The sequence below is a fragment of the Taeniopygia guttata genome, chromosome 19 (assembly GCF_048771995.1).
Source record: "Taeniopygia guttata chromosome 19, bTaeGut7.mat, whole genome shotgun sequence".
Classification (NCBI taxonomy): domain Eukaryota; kingdom Metazoa; phylum Chordata; class Aves; order Passeriformes; family Estrildidae; genus Taeniopygia; species Taeniopygia guttata.
The window spans coordinates 3,755,000-3,772,002 of NC_133044.1; the positions used below are offsets into that span (position 1 = coordinate 3,755,000).

Consider the following 17,003-nt stretch of genomic DNA (forward strand, 5'->3'; position numbering starts at 1 on the left):
AAACGTGTCCCTCGCTTCTCGCCGTCCGCCCTCCCGCCGCCGCTCCCCCCCTCGCCCCCGGCCGCGGCCCCGGGCCCCTCTTCCGGCTTCCGGTACCGGCGCTATAAGAGCCGCTTCCGCCGGGGGATCGTGCTGCCGGTGCCGCCATGAACGCCCGCGGTGAGGGGGTCCGGGGGGTCCGCCCGGGAGGGGTCCGGCGGTACCTCAGCGATGGGGGGCGGTTACCGGGGAGTGTGGGGGGGTTGCTCATCGTTACCTTAGCAGTGGGTCAGGGGACGGTAATTCCCGCGGTAGGGAGGGGGCTACCGGCCCGTGCGGGCGCTGGGAGATTCATGGTTACCTCAGCAATAACTTGGGCAGGGGGGAATTACTGAGGGGGAGCGAGGCGTTACCGGGACCTTACGGGGGCTATGGGCAGGGATAACGCGCCCATTGCGGGGCGGGACGGGAGCCTCCCCGTTAGCTCCGTGGCGGCTGGCAGGGGCTGTGTGTGTGTGTGTGTGTGTGTATTTTACCGGCCGTGCCCCGCTGTCCCGCAGGGCTGAGCACGGAGAAGGCCGTCGCCTTCACTCGGCGGCTGCGGGCCGAGCCGCAGTTCCTGCTGGCCCAGAACGTGGCGACATGCAACGACCCGCTGGAGGTGTGCCTGCAGCGGCAGGTGGTGCAGGACACGGTGCAGGTGTTCCAGCACGCCGTGCCCGCCGAGGGCAAGCCCGTCACCAACCAGAAGAACTCCGGTAAGCGCGGGCAGGGCCGGGGGTGGTGTTTGGGGGTGACTCCTAACACTGATCGAGCTCCTGGGAGAGGCCGCTGCTCCTTTGTCCGGACTTCGGGGAAAAGTCGAATTCCTGCAGCATCCTCCTGGGTTAGCATCACACATCAGACCTGCAGCGTTTGTGTCTTTTCGCTTCTGCATGGTGTAACTGGGAGATGTGCTGGCAATAAAAGATTTCAGAACAACTTCAGAGCTTTTTGGTGTTGCAAGAAGCCCAGCCAAAGGCTTGAGGCAGAACTGTGTCATGAATCTCGTGGTAAAAGGAATTGTTGTGCAGCTCCCGAGCATAGGTGCTCCAGTTTAACTTGTGTTCCTTTGATCTCTCAGGGAGATGCTGGATCTTTTCCTGCCTCAATGCAATGCGTCTTCCTTTCATGAAGAAATACAACATTGAAGAGTTTGAGTTCAGCCAGTCCTATCTCTTCTTCTGGGATAAGGTACAGTCATGTAGGTTGTTGTAGGGTTGCTTATGCAATCAGGTGTTAGTGTTGGGACAGAACTTCTTTTAGGCTGCATTGTTTTATTGTGTATTAGAAGAAACTTAAAAAGTTCCTTAAAAATGTGTTTTAAATGCAGGTGGTTGAGCAAAGTGGGACTTTTAGCTTGAGAAGAAAGTTGTCAAGATGTTGATGTTTTGGAGTAGTAGAAGTAATTTTTTTTCAAGATTTCTGTATATTTCAGAAGTTACCTTTTGGTGGTTCAGGGGAAACATGACTGTAGCTCTGAGGTTTCAGTTGTGCTTGTGACCTGACGGGTAAGCTGTGTGACTGCTTCTCCCATCTAAGGGAAATTAAGCAAATCTAGTGCTAGTTTGGGTCAGGCTTTATTGCATGACTTCTGTTTCCTGTTCCCTTATCCTCAAGCTCTTGTGTGAAGTCACTCCTAAACATATGGTCTAACAAAGAATTTTATAGGGTAGCCCCTGGGATGCTAGAGGGGAAAATGAGAACTTCATTGGATGAGCAGAAAATTGCTTCATCTGTTCTATACTTGCAAAGAACTGAATACTCAGCAATTCATGAATGCATAATATATCAGACTTGAAAGGGTTGTGGTTTTTTTGTCTGTGTGTTTCAGGTTGAGCGTTGTTACTACTTTTTAAATGCCTTTGTGGAAACAGCTCAGAAAAAGGAGCCAGTGGAAGGAAGGCTGGTGCAATTCCTGCTCTCCAACCCCACGAATGATGGTGGACAGTGGGATATGCTGGTCAACATTATTGGTGAGAGAACTGGTCACAAGGAGCCCTTCCTGAAACTGCAGCCTGCTTTGAGAAATGGGGGATGGAATATAATAAAAAAATTGATCTTGAGACCTGGGAATTGGCTAAGGCACGTGATGCCATTAACCACTGTATTTTTTTTTAATCAAAGACCTTTTGGGGGCCAGATTATAAATATTTGGTTTAAATCTTGTCTGGCATCCCTCCTGCATAGTCCCCTTGATGATAAAAGCTCAGAAGATCAACAAATAATTAGGTAGCCCTGGCTTTTGATTTAATAAAAGGGTTCAATACCCTTTTCCTCCAGTTATCAACTCATCCTCATTTATTTACAGCCATGTACTGTCTTTAGGGCACTGCTGGAGCCAGATGTGTTTACAAAGCAAAATTACTTGGAATTACAGCCTGAAGTTGGTATAAAGATCAGTGAGAAGGAGTTGGTGTGGAATGTGGCACTGCTGGTCTTACAAAGCTTAATTACACCAGCACTTGCTCTCATTTGTGTTGTGAAACAATGTGCACCTTTGTAAATCAACAAGGCAATAATACAAATTTAGAATCACAAAAGGAATTTGTTTCTTTGAAGCCTGGAGGATCCTTTTTTCCTCATCCCATTACTATAAATACTTAATCAGGGCAGAGATTTTTGGCTGCTGCTGTTACCTGCAGAGCCTTGCATAGTCAGATCTGTGAGTGGTACTCTAATGTAGGAAGCCATTGAGCTGCTGCTGGTGTTTTATAAATGTTGAGGAGGAAAGGAGACTGGGAAGTCAGTTTTAACCTTAAGATAATTTTCATGGTGTGATTCACAGGAGGCCCAGTTCTTTAGAAGGTGTTTCAGGAGATTAATTTTAAAGTAATCAAGTTGTTTTTTTTTTTTTTTTCCTGGTGAACATGACTTCCTAAAGCACTAATTAATTCAGAACTTTTAAGTGTTGAGTTAAATAATACTGAGTAGTTCAGGGATTTCACGTTCTGGGATCCCTGTGGAATGCAGATCAGAGGTCAAGATTCAGTCACAAATTAAAAAGTAAACTTTGGGTACTTGTAACCATTAAATAAGAGCCTGTTATAATCTCTGCACAAACCTAAACTCTCTTTATCTTTCATGTGGGTATGAGCAGTAGGAGCATCTATTGTGTGAAAAAGCCAGTTGTTAACCTGTACTTTTATTTCTTTTAGAGAAGTATGGTGTTGTCCCCAAGAAATACTTCCCAGAGTCTCACACCACAGAGGCTACCAGAAGGATGAACGAGATCTTGAATCATAAGGTAAAATTGATTTAGGTGATAAAACTTATGGGAGGGGATGGGAATGAACCTGCTCTGGATGTTTCTAACCACTTTATCCTTATTGACCAAAGTTTTAATTACGTATCAGCAACTTGAATTTATTTACAAGCAGCCTAAAGTCTCAGCAAAGTCTGATGTTAATCTCGAAACATGGAGCAGGAAGGTGAGATTGTGGAAGATGTCCATGGTCAGGCCTCAGTAGCTTGAAAGTACCTTTTGTGCTTTTAATAGCAGCTATTCCTAATCCTCAGATTTCCAAAGATTTCTTGACATGTGGCTGCTTAAAACTGTTTCTGCAAAACCAGCATATGGTGCTTAAGTGTCTCTTTCCCACCCTTTCAGTATCTCATCTCCCTGTGTGCCAAGGTTTCTAGAGATGACTGCCAAATGTGGTGAAAAAGATGGAGGAAAAAATGTATTTTAAAAACACTGCATGTTAAAAATCAGCTTTCAGTATAGAAGTGCACAGCTTTGTCTGAAGGAAGGTGTTAACTCTCTCCCTGAACTGCAGACATGAATTAGCCTGGGAGGAGGCTGGTGTAGGTAGCTAGATGAAAGAGGCAATTCAGACATTTTTTACAGTTTGCTACATTTCCAGTTCATATGCTGCATGCTTGGGGAAAACTGCCTCCTGAAATCCACATAAAAAATGCAAAATATGTGGTGGAATGAGCTTGGACATTTTAAATGTTGTTAATGTTCTAATCCTGAGCATGGCAAAGCAGCTGGTCCTGAGGGAGCCCCATCACTATTCTTGGCCTTATGGATGATGACACTAATGGGAAGCTTGTGCTGCTCTGACTGCAGCTGTGCATGCAGTGGGAAATGCCCCTTTCTTTTTATCAGCCAAGAGATCAATTATGCATTAGAATTGCACAATAAAAGTGACAGTATGAGGAAAGTGTGTTCTGTGAGTCACAGATGTGCTGGTGTGTGTGGATGTTGGGGCATCACTTATGGGACTGAGAGAAATCAAGCTTTAACAGCTTAATGGCTGCAAGCCTCACATCATGGTTGGAAATGGTAATTGAATTGTGACTATTTGTTAATTTTTTGGTTGTATTTTACCTTAACAGCATTCAATTATCGTGGTTTTTTTTTAATGACTCAATCTCTGATGAAGCTTCTGGAAGATATTTTCATTTTGGAAACATGTTGTGAAGCATAAAATAGGTGCTAGAAACAAGCAGGTAGGAAGCCCTGCAAATGATCAGGTGACACCCTTCACACCCTTTATAACAAAGTGGCTTTCTCTTTAAACAGATGAGAGAATACTGTTTGAGGCTAAGAAATATGGTGGAAAGTGGAGGAAGCAAAGGAGAACTTTGTGCTGCCATGGACATGATGATAGAAGAGGTAAATAAACTGGTGTGACATGAAACTTGGAACACAGGGCTGGAGAGAATGAGGTTACTTTTGTTGTGTAGCTGTTAGATCAGCCAAAACAAGTGCCTCTTGTTGCTTAACAAAGTCTTCTTGGAGCTGTTTAAGTGAATTTGTTTTGCAGTGGGTTATTGCTTATTTCATCCTGAGTTTTTCTAATCCTTCCAGGCAAATATTTTAAATCTGTAGGTTTCAGAATGATGTTTTACAGATATTTGCCCCTTGCTGTAGGAAAAGCAGCATTTTGTCCCTTGAGAGATTAAAAGAGTGGCCTGTCAGGCTCTTAGAAATAACAGGAAAGGTTGAAATTTGCATTCTGATGGCTTTGAATGCAAATCTTGTAGCACAAGTGTTGTGCAAGGATTCCCCACAAGAGAGCAGAAAAGAACCACAGAAGGGAGGTGCCTGCACAAGGCTGAGCCCAGCTGAGGGCTGATCCTGGGGGGCAGCAGAGGAATGAATTGCAGCATGGTTTCGCCTGTGAATTGGCTCCATCACTGTCAGTGTGTCTGCAGTGCCTGAACCTCCTCCTGCTCACACAAACCCTCATCATTTTTCTCATCCTGTGCTGCTCATACTTGATTCTTAAACTGCCAAAAATAACTTAAACTTGGGGCTGTTTTAGTGTGACCGAGTCCATGCACTTTAAAAAAAGTATGTATTTAATTTATTTCTCATACATAGAATGCCAAGTGACCCAGTGGTTAAATGTATGTCTTTAGATGAATCGAGAAATCAAATGTTTTGGTGTTGTGTGTTAGCTTTTTCTGCAATCCACTGAACATCACTGTTAGGCAGAACCTACCTTGGGCTATCTCTGTAGAGTTTTAGTTCTGTATTAAACTGTGTTGTTTTGGGTTTTGGAAATTCATCTTTGCACTTCATGTAAAATTCTGTAGCTTCTTTTTATCTAATTTTAAGGTTAGGGTAAAAGAAGAAAACTGATTTGTGTTCCTTGGTTTTCATCAAAACTGTTGTGAAATTCATGCCTCAAGAATGCTGTGCTTTGAGCCTACCCCAGAATGTTGTCAATCTGCACTTAGTTCAAAGATGATTTAATGTAATTTACATGCACTGTGTGTCCAAAAGCCCTTGGGGGATTCTGCAGCAAACATCAAAAGCTTCCTAGAGATGGTCATTCTTAGGGCAGGGACACACAGTTCACTGCTAAATGTTTCTTCATTTATTTCGAGCTTCTTGCCCTCTGACAAGAGATCCTGGAACTGACATGAAAAGTTCTTAACTGCAGTTTCTGTTCTGTAAATGGTTGTGCTTAATTCTCTGAGGTAAACACAGCATTTTCTCCTGCAGTAGTAAAGGTGACTTGCATGTGTTTAGATGTGAGTGGCATTATTGCCTCTGTATTTTTGTGGCAAAGCAGCACTTGTTTTTTATTGGGAGGTTCTATTTGCACAGAAAATCTTGGTTTGCTCCTGCTGGGAGCAGCACTCAAACTGAAATGGGGCAATTGCTGTGGAACATGGGATTAAATATTCACTCCAGAACTGTATAAACATTCTTATCAAAGCAGTGCACAGTGGGTCAGAAGCTGAAATCAGTGCAGTTCGTGTGATAGGATTTTTCTTCCTTTGCTGTTCTCCTTTGCAGACTCTTCCTTATCAGGAGTGTCCTTCTTTTCCCCTCCTCATTCATTCTGGGGTTTAGCACAAGCCACTCTATCATTGCCTTATCTTGCTTCTAGTTGTCACTAGGGCAATGTAAGTCACCTTTTAGTTTAAATATGCTTATTTTATTTATTGGTAGAGGAAGCTTGTGAGATATGAAGAGAGGGCCTATACTGGGTGTGGTGGCAAAACAATTGAGGGTAGCAATTCCAGGCTCCAGTGCCTCTGTTCACTGGAGACTTCTGTCTCCATCATTTTCCTTCCTCTGGCTGGAGCCCATTTTTGGTTTCTGCTCTCCTTTTAGGCAAGGAGAGCCTTTTTTTCTCCTTTATTTTTCATGCTTATTTTGTGTTCGTGGCCTCATCTCTCAGTGCTTGCGGTTATCTGAGGTAATGTGGGTGTAGCCACAGCAAATGGTACCTTTTGTGCAGTCTGTGCAAAATTAAATATTTATAGTAGTTCAGGGGGTTATATTTGCTTTTTAACATATTTATTGAGAAATGTGTGAGCTCCTGCAGTAGAAGCCTTATGCCCACACCCTTCTTTCAACTTGTAATTAATCTTTTCACTTGTTTTCTTAAATTGCTCGAAGCAAGAACACTTTTATTTAGCAGGAGCATTGCACTCCTTTTGCTGCCAGCACAAAGAGCACATTAACATACAGCTAGTTCTTATGGAACCTTAGGATCAGCTCCAGAAACAGTTAAATCAGCTTTGGGAAGGGTATTGTGTCTACTCTGCTGTGTAAGTGTGAAGTCTGCCAGGCTGGGAAGGCTGGCACAGACCACAGGAGCTGGATCCCAGTGCAGAAGGTGCAGCTCAGATTTTACTCCCTCTCCTCTTATTTTAAATAACCTGATGGTTCCTTGCAAGGAAGAGACTTGTGCTCAGGACATGGACAGAGCTGCAGATCAACGTCAGCTGAAATATAACAGATTCGAACCTGTTTAACTGTGATTAAATTCCCTGTCCCCAGAGTACCTGTGGCAGGTCCTGCTCTGTATCTTTAAAGACACTCATGTGGTTTCACTGCCAGTGTTGGCACATTTTCTGATAAGCCCTGTGAGAAAGTGCAGTAGTGGTTCTGAAATGCAGTTTTATATTCTGATTTGCAGGGAGGCTGATGACTTGAAATCTGGTCAGCTTTTTGTGCTAAAAATCCAAAGATAGCTGCCAGCTGCAAAGGATGTCACAGGCAGCAGGCAGAGAGATGGAATGAAATTGCATAAGATGTTGTTAAATGTATTAAAAGAGATGAGGGGATTATTCTGGGGTTTTGAAAAGAAGCAAAGGCCCATCTTTGAAATCCAAATGAACATTACAATAGAAAATGAGTTAGTACAGGGGAAACACCACTGGGATAAAATGCCCACATTAAAAGGTTGGTTTGTCTCTGCATGGGGCAAACCATCTGGTGGAACAGGTGATGCTGTTCTCAAGCCTTTAGAGAGTCATTTTGATAGTTTCTCTGGCAGTGTTGGAGGAGCTTCAGAATTACTTATGAAATCTTGTAACGAGGCTGGGAAGTGCCCTGTATTTTGCTTTGGGCTGCTGCATTCCTAGGATAACCTGGAATCAGTAAGTTTCTGTTTTGCCTGAGAACATGGAGTGTGAGAGTGGAGAAAGAAACTGTTGATTTTCCTGAGGCCTTTCACATTGGTTTTGAACTGCTGAAACACCAAGATTTCAGGAGCTGAATGCAGATAATTGATGTGTGTGTTTATTCATGTGTTCAAAAGCGACCGTTACGATCCCATTTCTCCAGCTGGCTCTCACGTGGCGAAATCCATGCTCCAGTGGCATTGCTGTGGTAGGAGAGGCACAGCTGCATGTTCCAGCAGGCTCACAGCTGTTTGCTTCTCTGGCAGGTATTCAGAATAGTGAGCACTTGCCTGGGCAGCCCTCCGGAGACTTTCTGCTGGGAGTTCCGGGATAAGGAGAAGAACTACCACAAATACGGCCCCATGACCCCGGTGCAGTTCTACAACGAGCATGTGAAGCCTTACTTCAACATGGAGGACAAGGTTGGGGATGCCGAAAACTTTCCAAGGCCTTCTTTTTTGCTGCTAAGCCATTTATTTTCCACTGTTGCCACTGTGTGTCTCCTCTGTAGCTGCAGCACCTGGGATGGGCACAGCTGGCCCAAGTCAGTGTGTTTATTCTCCCTGTTGTGCTGTTTGTGCTTTACCCTTCAATTATCTGTGATCTTGTGCTGCAGTCCACTGTGGTTTTGTAATGGTAAAATATGCAATGACCTAATCAGTTGTAATAGGTCATAAGGCAGACATCAGAGAAGGAATAACATGCAGAGCTGCTCTGCCACAGTTACGAGATGAACTTGTAAAAACAAAGCAAAAAAAACCCAACAAACAACCTTAAGAAACCTCTTATTTCAGCCAACTGACTTGTTTGCTAATGGGGCAAACAGCTGGCTGGGACAAAAGCCGTTCCCTGAAATCCTTCTAGCTTCAATCTTCAAAGATTTCAGTTAATATTGCACCTTATTTTATGACATCTTGGTTTTTTTGGCAGATTTGTCTAGTGAACGATCCTCGACCCCAGAATCCCTACAACAGGCTCTACACAGTGGAGTACCTGGGCAACATGGCTGGAGGAAGGAAAACTCTCTACAACAACCAGCCTGTGGAGGTCCTGAAGAAATTGGCTGCAGCCTCTATTAAGGATGGCGAGGTGGGTTTGGTTTCTCTTTGTGGATGGCACAGTGCAGCCCATGCCATGTAAAACTCCGGGGATTTGGCCCAGACATGACCCTTCCTTCTCTTTGCAGGCTGTGTGGTTTGGCTGTGATGTGGCAAAGCACTTCTATGGCAAGCTGGGAATCAATGACCTGAATATGTGAGTAGAGAATCCAAGCAGACTGTCATTTGGGATACTCAGTGAGGACATGAACAGTCCTTTAGCTGCTCAAAGAACTGATTTGTACATACTTTGGATTATATACCCCAAAAGAGGAAATGTAAGTAATTCAGCAGTAACAGAATATTTGTTACTTGTTGGTTTAATCTGAATCCTTTCAAGATACTCTATGAGTAGTTGATAAATATTCTTATTTAAATATTTGATATATGGTGAGAGAGATTCCTAGAGGGATCAGGTTTTGCAGTTATTCTGACATTAAAATTGGTTGTGCAGTGGCTCCCGGCACAGGGCAGTCTCCTGATTCCCTGACTTTGTCAGAGCTCCCCCTGCATCCTTTCTCATGTGGCTTATTTGTCTTTCTGCTAGATTTAATCATGAGCTGGTGTTTGGTGTCTCCATCAAGAACATGAACAAAGCAGAACGACTGATCTTTGGAGAATCCCTGATGACCCATGCCATGGTCCTGACAGCTGTCACTGAGAAGGTAGAGTCTCCCTCCTGGAGTTCTGGTGCTGGCAGGCATGTGCTGGAATATCCTGGGAGCTTCTTTGTGTCCTGGGCTCACTCAGAGTGTGCCACAGCCCCCTGGTGCACAAGGCCTGGTTGTTTATTCCCTTTGTGTTGTTTGTGTCTGAGTGTTCAGAACTATAAATATTTAACAAGGAGGGGAGAATTTTAGACATGTCAAAGGGCTTTTCCTTTTACCCACAAACTCTGATTGGACAACCACTGCATGGTTAGTCCAGTCTGGCTTAGAGCCTGAAGGTCCTGTTAAAATGCTGGTAGGAGGCATTTTTGCAGCAGGATTAACCTCCTGCAGCTCCCTGGCATGTGATCTGTGACCTCTAATTAGCGAAGGGAAATGGTGTCTAGCATAGCTCTGTGGCAAACAGGCTGAGATGAATCCACAGCTAGATCTGCTCCTGGCACCATAACAAAGCACATAATGAAGTAAAAAGAAGCATGCAAGAACTTACAACTCAGGGTTATCTGCAAAGTTGATGTTTCCATTTATTTCCAGAAGCTGTCATTATTAAAGATTCTTTGAAGTGATCTCTTCCTGTCCAGCTTGACCTTGGCTTGAGAAATAAAAGCTTGCACAGCACTGAACAAGTTTGCCTGAACTGTGGAGTTCTGAGACTTGAGATGGAACTGCTGAGTCATAAGAATGTTCCAAGTTACTTTTTACAACTCAATATAATTTTTTCCTGTTTTCTGCATTCTGAGCTCTTAACACTTCCATTGTGTATCAGCTTGCACAAACACTTCTGTAAATATCTAACTGAAAAACAAGGAAAACTTTGTAGTTGGTACTTAAAAATCTTAATCTGAAGGGGCTTTGAGAAACTGAGTTGTAAAATGTAATATTTTGGGTTGACTTGTTTTATAAGAAGGCTTTGAAGATAAAAAAAATTACAATTTTCTAACATCAAAAATAGATGTGGATTAAATGCACCTTTTGGTTAAAAAGTTACTGTATGTGAATGTGCTCTTCCTGGTTTCTCTCTGAAAGCATCCAGAGTTGATATCCATGATCTGGGAGCTCTCGAGCGTCCCATCTGAAGGACTGTTCTCTCTTTTCAAGGGAGAATAGAAGCATTACAACAATATTCCATTCAATATTAAAAATGGATTTATGGGGTGTTTTTCAGGGGTTTTTTTTTGTATTAAAATATTTTAAGTGCACAGCACCAGACTTGGAGCTGTGTCCTTCAGCTGGATTCTTCAAGGGTTTCACTTGCTCTTACCAATGTTGTTCTGAATTCTGACAGTTCTTTGTTCCTCTGATTCCCAGTTCAGGCAAGTTGTGCAGCTTGTGTTTAATTTCCCCCATGTCCTGATGTGGGACAGGGGCAGCAGCTTAAATTCTGTGAATCAATTCAGTCCAAACTAGAATTTAGTTAAATTTCAGCTTCCTGGAAATAAGTATTGATTGCAGACTCTCTTCTTCACCACGTTTTATCTAAGTAGGTAGGTGAGTATTTAATAAAATGACATTTCTCCAGCCATTAGCAAGAAACCATTGGGACTCACAGGAGTGAAGCTCTGTGTTTTCCTGGTGCTGGATTTGGATGTGGAAGGGGTTGCCTGCTCAGGCCTCTCCTTCAGCACTGAATGTCATGGGCTTGTTTTGGCACAGGATGGACAAGAAGATGCATTTGAAAAATGGAGAGTGGAAAACTCCTGGGGTGAAGACCGTGGCAATAAAGGTAATGTATAGTCATGAGAGCAGAAAGCTGATTGTTTGGAAATAAGGATGTGGCAAAGACAATCAGGAAGCTTTACCTACGTGGAGTGGAGGAGAACTCCATGATTTTTATTATCTCCTGAGTAAGGCCAGATGTGGGCTCAGCCATGGCACAGCCTCAGTGGTGAGTGTGCCAGGCCAGACTCTGTCCCCAGGAATAAGTCACTCTTGGCCACATTTTTCTGCTGCACATTAATCCCAAATGGTGTGCTTGTAGGATTTGATGTGGCAAAACTTTCCCAGGATGTCTTGGTTTTCTTTTGGGAGTAGACTATTTTTGGAGAACTCTGTTTTAGGATGTGGTCTTATTTATAAGCTTTTCAATAACATGAACAACTCAGAGGAAAACAGAATATTCTTGGAAGTGTCTTAATTTATGTTGTGGCCTCTTGGTCTTGCAGTAGTTTCTGTTCTGAGTTAACTGTATCCATTCACAGCAAAGTATTCCAATAAAAATCTTCAGACTTCACATAACAATGAAACTGTTGACGTTCAGCCTTCAAGGCTCAGCAATATGAGAATAGTGAAATGTTCTTTGGAATGTTGGATGAAATAAAGAAGCCAAATCAATGGCACAGGGCAGCAGCTGAACCCTGACACTGCTACAAGTGGTGCCTGCTGGGCTGGGACTGAGCTGTGGCCCTTGTGTGCTGCATCCAGACCCACACTCACCTCTCAAGAATGAGGTCTAGAGCTGTGTAAGAGGAGCTGGTTGTTCCTTTGAAATAAAATGGGAGCCCAGAGTGACTTGAAAAAACCCTGCCCTGTCTTGTCCCCATGGCATCTGTGTGGACTTTGCAGGGTAAGTCACTGTCCCTTATCTGCCTTGTACCAGGGGACACCACAGTCTCTGGGAAGTCTTGCTCCCTGACTATGCTTTGTTTTACTCCAGGAGTTCCCTGGAAAAACGCCTTGACAGAAAATCCCATCAGAATTAGGAAGCTTGACTCTATTTCAGACTGCTTTTTTATCAGGGAGTCTAAATCCCCGAGTGATTTTCTTGGGTATGACCAAATGAGCTGCTCTGGAGCAAAAGGCAATTGGACATGTCCTCCAGGGCTCCTTCCCAAACACTGGGAGAGGTAACTGAGAGCCACAGAACCATTTAGGTTGGAAAAACCCTTTTAATTTCCAAAAGAGTCCAACTGTTCACTCAGCACTGCCTAGTCCCCTCTGAACCATGGTCCCCAAATGTCCCATCTACACATCACTTAAATCCCTTCAGGGGCTGTGACTCAACTTGATGAGGTTTCTTCTCCTTCCTGCCCTGATTTTCCATTCTTCAGTGTCCAGTAGTAGCTGTGTAGGAGGGTGAGGACTCAAGAGTTTGCCTGAGCTGTCTTGCAGTGCCACTGAGTCTGTGTCTCACTGTTGATAAGAGTTAAGATTTTTATCTTATCTGCCTTGTTAAGGAACTGGAAAGCTGTGCTTGGGCAAGTCCAGCACAAGAAACCAGAGTCCACCTCAGGGAAGAGTCAGCCGGGAATGATGCTAAACTTGGCACATCCCAGCTGGGTGTGGGGATAGGAGTAAGCCCCAGCTCCCAGGATTTCTTGGACAGGGTGATGGAGGGTCCAGCCTGCAGCAAAACACCAGGGACTGCACTTGAGCCATTAAACAATGAGCAAAGAAATTACTTTCTTGTGAGGAAAGAGTCTTTTTTTCATGTGGGGTTCCCTGTTCTTCCAGGTACAGTCCAGGGTGCCAGGTGCCACCTGTTTCCCCTGACAGGAATGGTGCAAGACTGGAAAGATTGGGACTCATGGTATGGGAATTATGGGATGGAGTCAGTTATATGTTCACACTCCAGAGTGGGCAGAACTGAAATCTTGTGGTACTGCTTGTCCTGGAGAAAGGGAACCCCTGTGAACCAGCCCAGCTTTGCTTCTCCTAAGTATTTAGTAATCACATTTATATCTTTTGTATAAGTGTTTCTGGAGCCCTGAATGTTTTTCCTCAAGGAATGAACACAGCTGGTGACAAACACTGCTTGTTTTCTGAGGTTAAAAATCACTTCCCAATCAAATATTTCCTCTCTGTTTTATTGGCTCTTTTTCAGCCACACTGGCAAGTTTTAATTATTCTGAGTAGTCTTTTGTTCTGGGGACACACAGGATGTTATTACCTAACTTTGAACCCAGCTTATCCCATTGGATATCTTTTTTTAAAAGCAAAGGAAGAGAGGAATACTAAATCACACTGTGGAGAGGGGTCCATCTGCTTGTTTTGGCATGAAAGGAGTTTTTTTAGGATGCACCTCCAGCTTGAAGTCAGCAACCTTTGGGCTTTTCATGTCTCGTATTGACTGTTGCTCTCCTGCAGGAAGGCATTTCAAGGATTTAACTGTAGGTGCCCTGTGTCTGTCTGTGCATCTCGTCCCAAAAGTGCCCTGGGATAGGGGCACTGTTTGCTCTCCCCAGGCAGGAGTTACAGCACAAGCACAGTGTGGCTTCTTTAAGGCCCTTTGGGGGCTTTCAGGGCCTTCCCAGGTGTGTGGGGTGTGTGTGTGGATCTGCACTGCCCAGGCCTCCCCAAACCCGAGTTATTTGCATGTTCTGGAGTCGTGCTCGGCGCTTCCTCCCCGCTCAGACGCTGCGATCCCAATCGGCTCCGAGGGACAGGATGTCAGAGGCTGAGTTCATTAATCCTCTCAGGGTGCAATTACTTGTTGGCTCTTGGGAGGGAGAGGTTTTTGTGTGTCCCAAGAACTCATATCCTGAAGAGAGGATAATCAAGGCAGCTCCCTTTAGCAGTGTTTCCAAAATGGCTTCTAGCTCGGGTTACAGTTGATAGGGGTTTTAATTTATGGGATTATCTGATCTCTTGCTTTAGAAACAAGATGGTGGAGATAGATGCATTTATTGTCCATATTCTTTGGACATTTTCTTGTTTCATTTGATTGTGTGATGATACAATATAAGGACACAAGGAACTTTATTACATAAAGCCTTCTCATCTCTCTCCTAAATGCTTCCTTTCTCACAGCCACTCTTATTCCCATTTCACCTGGAATAGCTTGTTTCCAGTGGTAGCTCTCTGCTAAAACTCCTGAAGTGACTTCCCTCACTCCCAGTTCAAGGGGTGTTCACTGTCATTTTCATATTGAGGGAATAATTAGGATTTGCTTCAGCCGAAATATGATTTAAATGACTTTGAGGAAAGCAGTGGCTGCCTCTTACTGCAAAAACTAAACCAAGAAAGTTTTCTTGGAACAGGTTGATATTCACCTGAAAAATTCTAAAGCCTCAAATAGATTCAAATAAATTTACACTCTGCCTTAAAGGCTTTGTAATTCCCTTGAATATTCTCAATGCCCATTTTAACAGAGCAAACATAAATTATGGATCTTCTGGCTCTTGTTTTTCCTGCTGGGCTTCTTGCCTGACCTTTCAGTGCACACAAAGTACATCCTGTATGTTAACTTCCTCAAGATTTTTTTTTTGCTATGTTTTTGAGAGATAACCAGCATGACCAGGACCTGTTTAATGCATCATCCATAGGTGAGGCTTGTCTGTGGCTGCTTTCCTGCAGTGGCTCTGTGCTGTGATGCTGTTTTCCCCCCAGGTTACCTGATCATGACCGATGACTGGTTCTCCGAGTACGTGTACGAGGTGGTGGTGGACAAGAAGCACGTGCCCGAGGAGATCCTGGCCGTGATGCAGCAGGAGCCCATTGTTCTGCCAGCCTGGGACCCCATGGGGGCTCTGGCCAAGTGAAGCACGGAGCATTTGCCTCCCCATGGCCATCAGAAGTAGCTGCAATAGAGAATTCCAGTGGTCGGAAGCCATAGCCAAACAATAACGAGACCGAGCCCTCGGCCTGGTCCCTATTCCTGAAATGTAACTTAAGGATCCTTGGGAAATAGCGCTTCATTGATCCCAGCTCTCAGACAGGCTGCTCCAAAACTCACAGGGAAAAGGAAAACATCCTCAGAGTGAAAGCAGATTATAAGTGCTGTCAATGGCAGTTTGATTTTCTCTTAAATTTTTAATGCAAAACAACATAGTAATGTGGTAAAATTATCTTGACTGATGTTTTCCCTAGGAAAAAATGGACATTAAAGGCCCTTTAGAATTAACAAGAATTAACAGTTAGGTGATTGTTAGAGCAAACATATTGAGATAATTAACTAATTATAGTCTGGCTTATCCTATAAAAGAACTCCCCAAAAATATTTTATATATTTACATTTTTTAGTTTTGCTGAAGTTTTGGAGGAGAACGTATGACATAAAACTGTAAAAATGACCTTTAGAAAATTTTCTCTTCCGTCAGAATTGGGGAAGGGGAACAGTTTCCTTGAGGTATCCAGTTCCACTTGGTTTTATTCTTCCATTATTGAGCTGGGACTGGATAACCCCCCCAGGGGCCAGTGCTATGTCTGTGTGCACAGGAGCGCTATTTTTCAGTTATATTAGCAAGAACAACCATAAATATGTTCACAGGTGGAGTTAGTGTCATGCTCAACAGCAAAACCAACGTTGTAATTGCTGCATTTTATTTGGTTGTTTTAAAAAACAAGATGGTGCTATGAAGCTTTTGAATAAACACTTTCTAAAGTGACTGGGACAGTTCTGGTTTCTTTTTTTAAGAGGTACGTGGAGCTGATGGGATGGGAAGATGTTGGTGAGCTGCAGCAGGGGTGTGGTGCCTCCATCATAGAACTTGAACTGAAATGGGTACAGAAATGGCACTGGTGGAGCTGATCCTCCTTTGGGCACGGGGATGGAGCAGATGATCCTCCAGGGACCCTTCTGGGGTCTCATGCAGAGCCCCCACTTTGTGCTGTCACTCGAGTGAAGGCAAGCAAACAGTTTTGTACTCCCTGGTGGCTCTGACACGGAGCCAGATCTCTTGGAAAGCTGTGCTATGCACAATATTTTCATTATGACTAATGCATGGGTTGTTTTGGGGGCTTTTTCCTCTTCCAAAAGGTCAGTAATTTTAGTCCTTCAAGATCTTTCCACTTATGACTTTAACACCAGTTCTTCTGTTTCCTCTGTGCTATGTATGAGTATGATATCAGCCCTGGAGAACTAACTTTTTCTCCAGAGCTTGATATTTTTGTTGCTGGTGGTAGCACTGATGAGGTTTGAGCTTGATAAACTCAAAACTGATTCCAAGCCAGTTTTTGTTGGTTTCAGTATTTTAAAGTATTGTCCAGCCTGTGCTTATCTCCCCAGTTCTTGGCCAGATACTTCCCTGTACACTTTAAACAATAGTATTGTGGTTTGTTTTTTTTTTTTCCAGAAAATCCACATGGCTGAAACATGTTATGGGCAGCAAAGCCAATCTGGCAGCAACACTTCTGCCTTCATGCCCTGCAATTTTAGAAGTTCTTTCCATGGTGGGAAGGGGGGTAATGCAGATGCCAAGGTGAGAGCTGTGCTTTTTCTCTAGGGCAGTTGAACAAAGTGTTCTGAGGTTTGTGCTGGTGCCACCAAGTCAAGGATATTCCTCTGCCTGTGGGAGGACAGCCATGGAAACGCTGGTGAGGATTGGTGCCTGCAGGCTGTTGTTATCCATGAACACCTAGAGATGGCTGGGGTTATCTTTAATATTTGAAATGTGGGTAAAATCCG

At 43.8% G+C, this 17,003-nt stretch overlaps 1 protein-coding gene across 1 annotated transcript; it reads left to right on the forward strand.

The window, feature by feature from the left end:
* BLMH (bleomycin hydrolase) lies at window positions 1-15,984 on the forward strand. The gene is made up of 12 exons (XM_030287877.4): window positions 1-159; window positions 540-737; window positions 1,103-1,212; window positions 1,853-1,994; window positions 3,177-3,265; window positions 4,550-4,642; window positions 8,163-8,318; window positions 8,827-8,985; window positions 9,083-9,150; window positions 9,541-9,658; window positions 11,315-11,384; window positions 14,987-15,984. The coding sequence occupies exons 1-12, from the start codon at window positions 147-149 to the stop codon at window positions 15,136-15,138; spliced, it is 1,368 nt and encodes a 455-aa protein (XP_030143737.1). The 5' UTR covers window positions 1-146; the 3' UTR covers window positions 15,139-15,984.
* Window positions 15,985-17,003: the final 1,019 nt, after the last annotated feature.

Coding starts and splice junctions, on each gene's coding strand:
- BLMH (XM_030287877.4), top strand. Junction 9,151..9,540: donor GGAATCAATGACCTGAATAT/GTGAGTAGAGAA, acceptor TCTTTCTGCTAG/ATTTAATCATGAGCTGGTGT. Junction 11,385..14,986: donor TGAAGACCGTGGCAATAAAG/GTAATGTATAGT, acceptor TTTTCCCCCCAG/GTTACCTGATCATGACCGAT.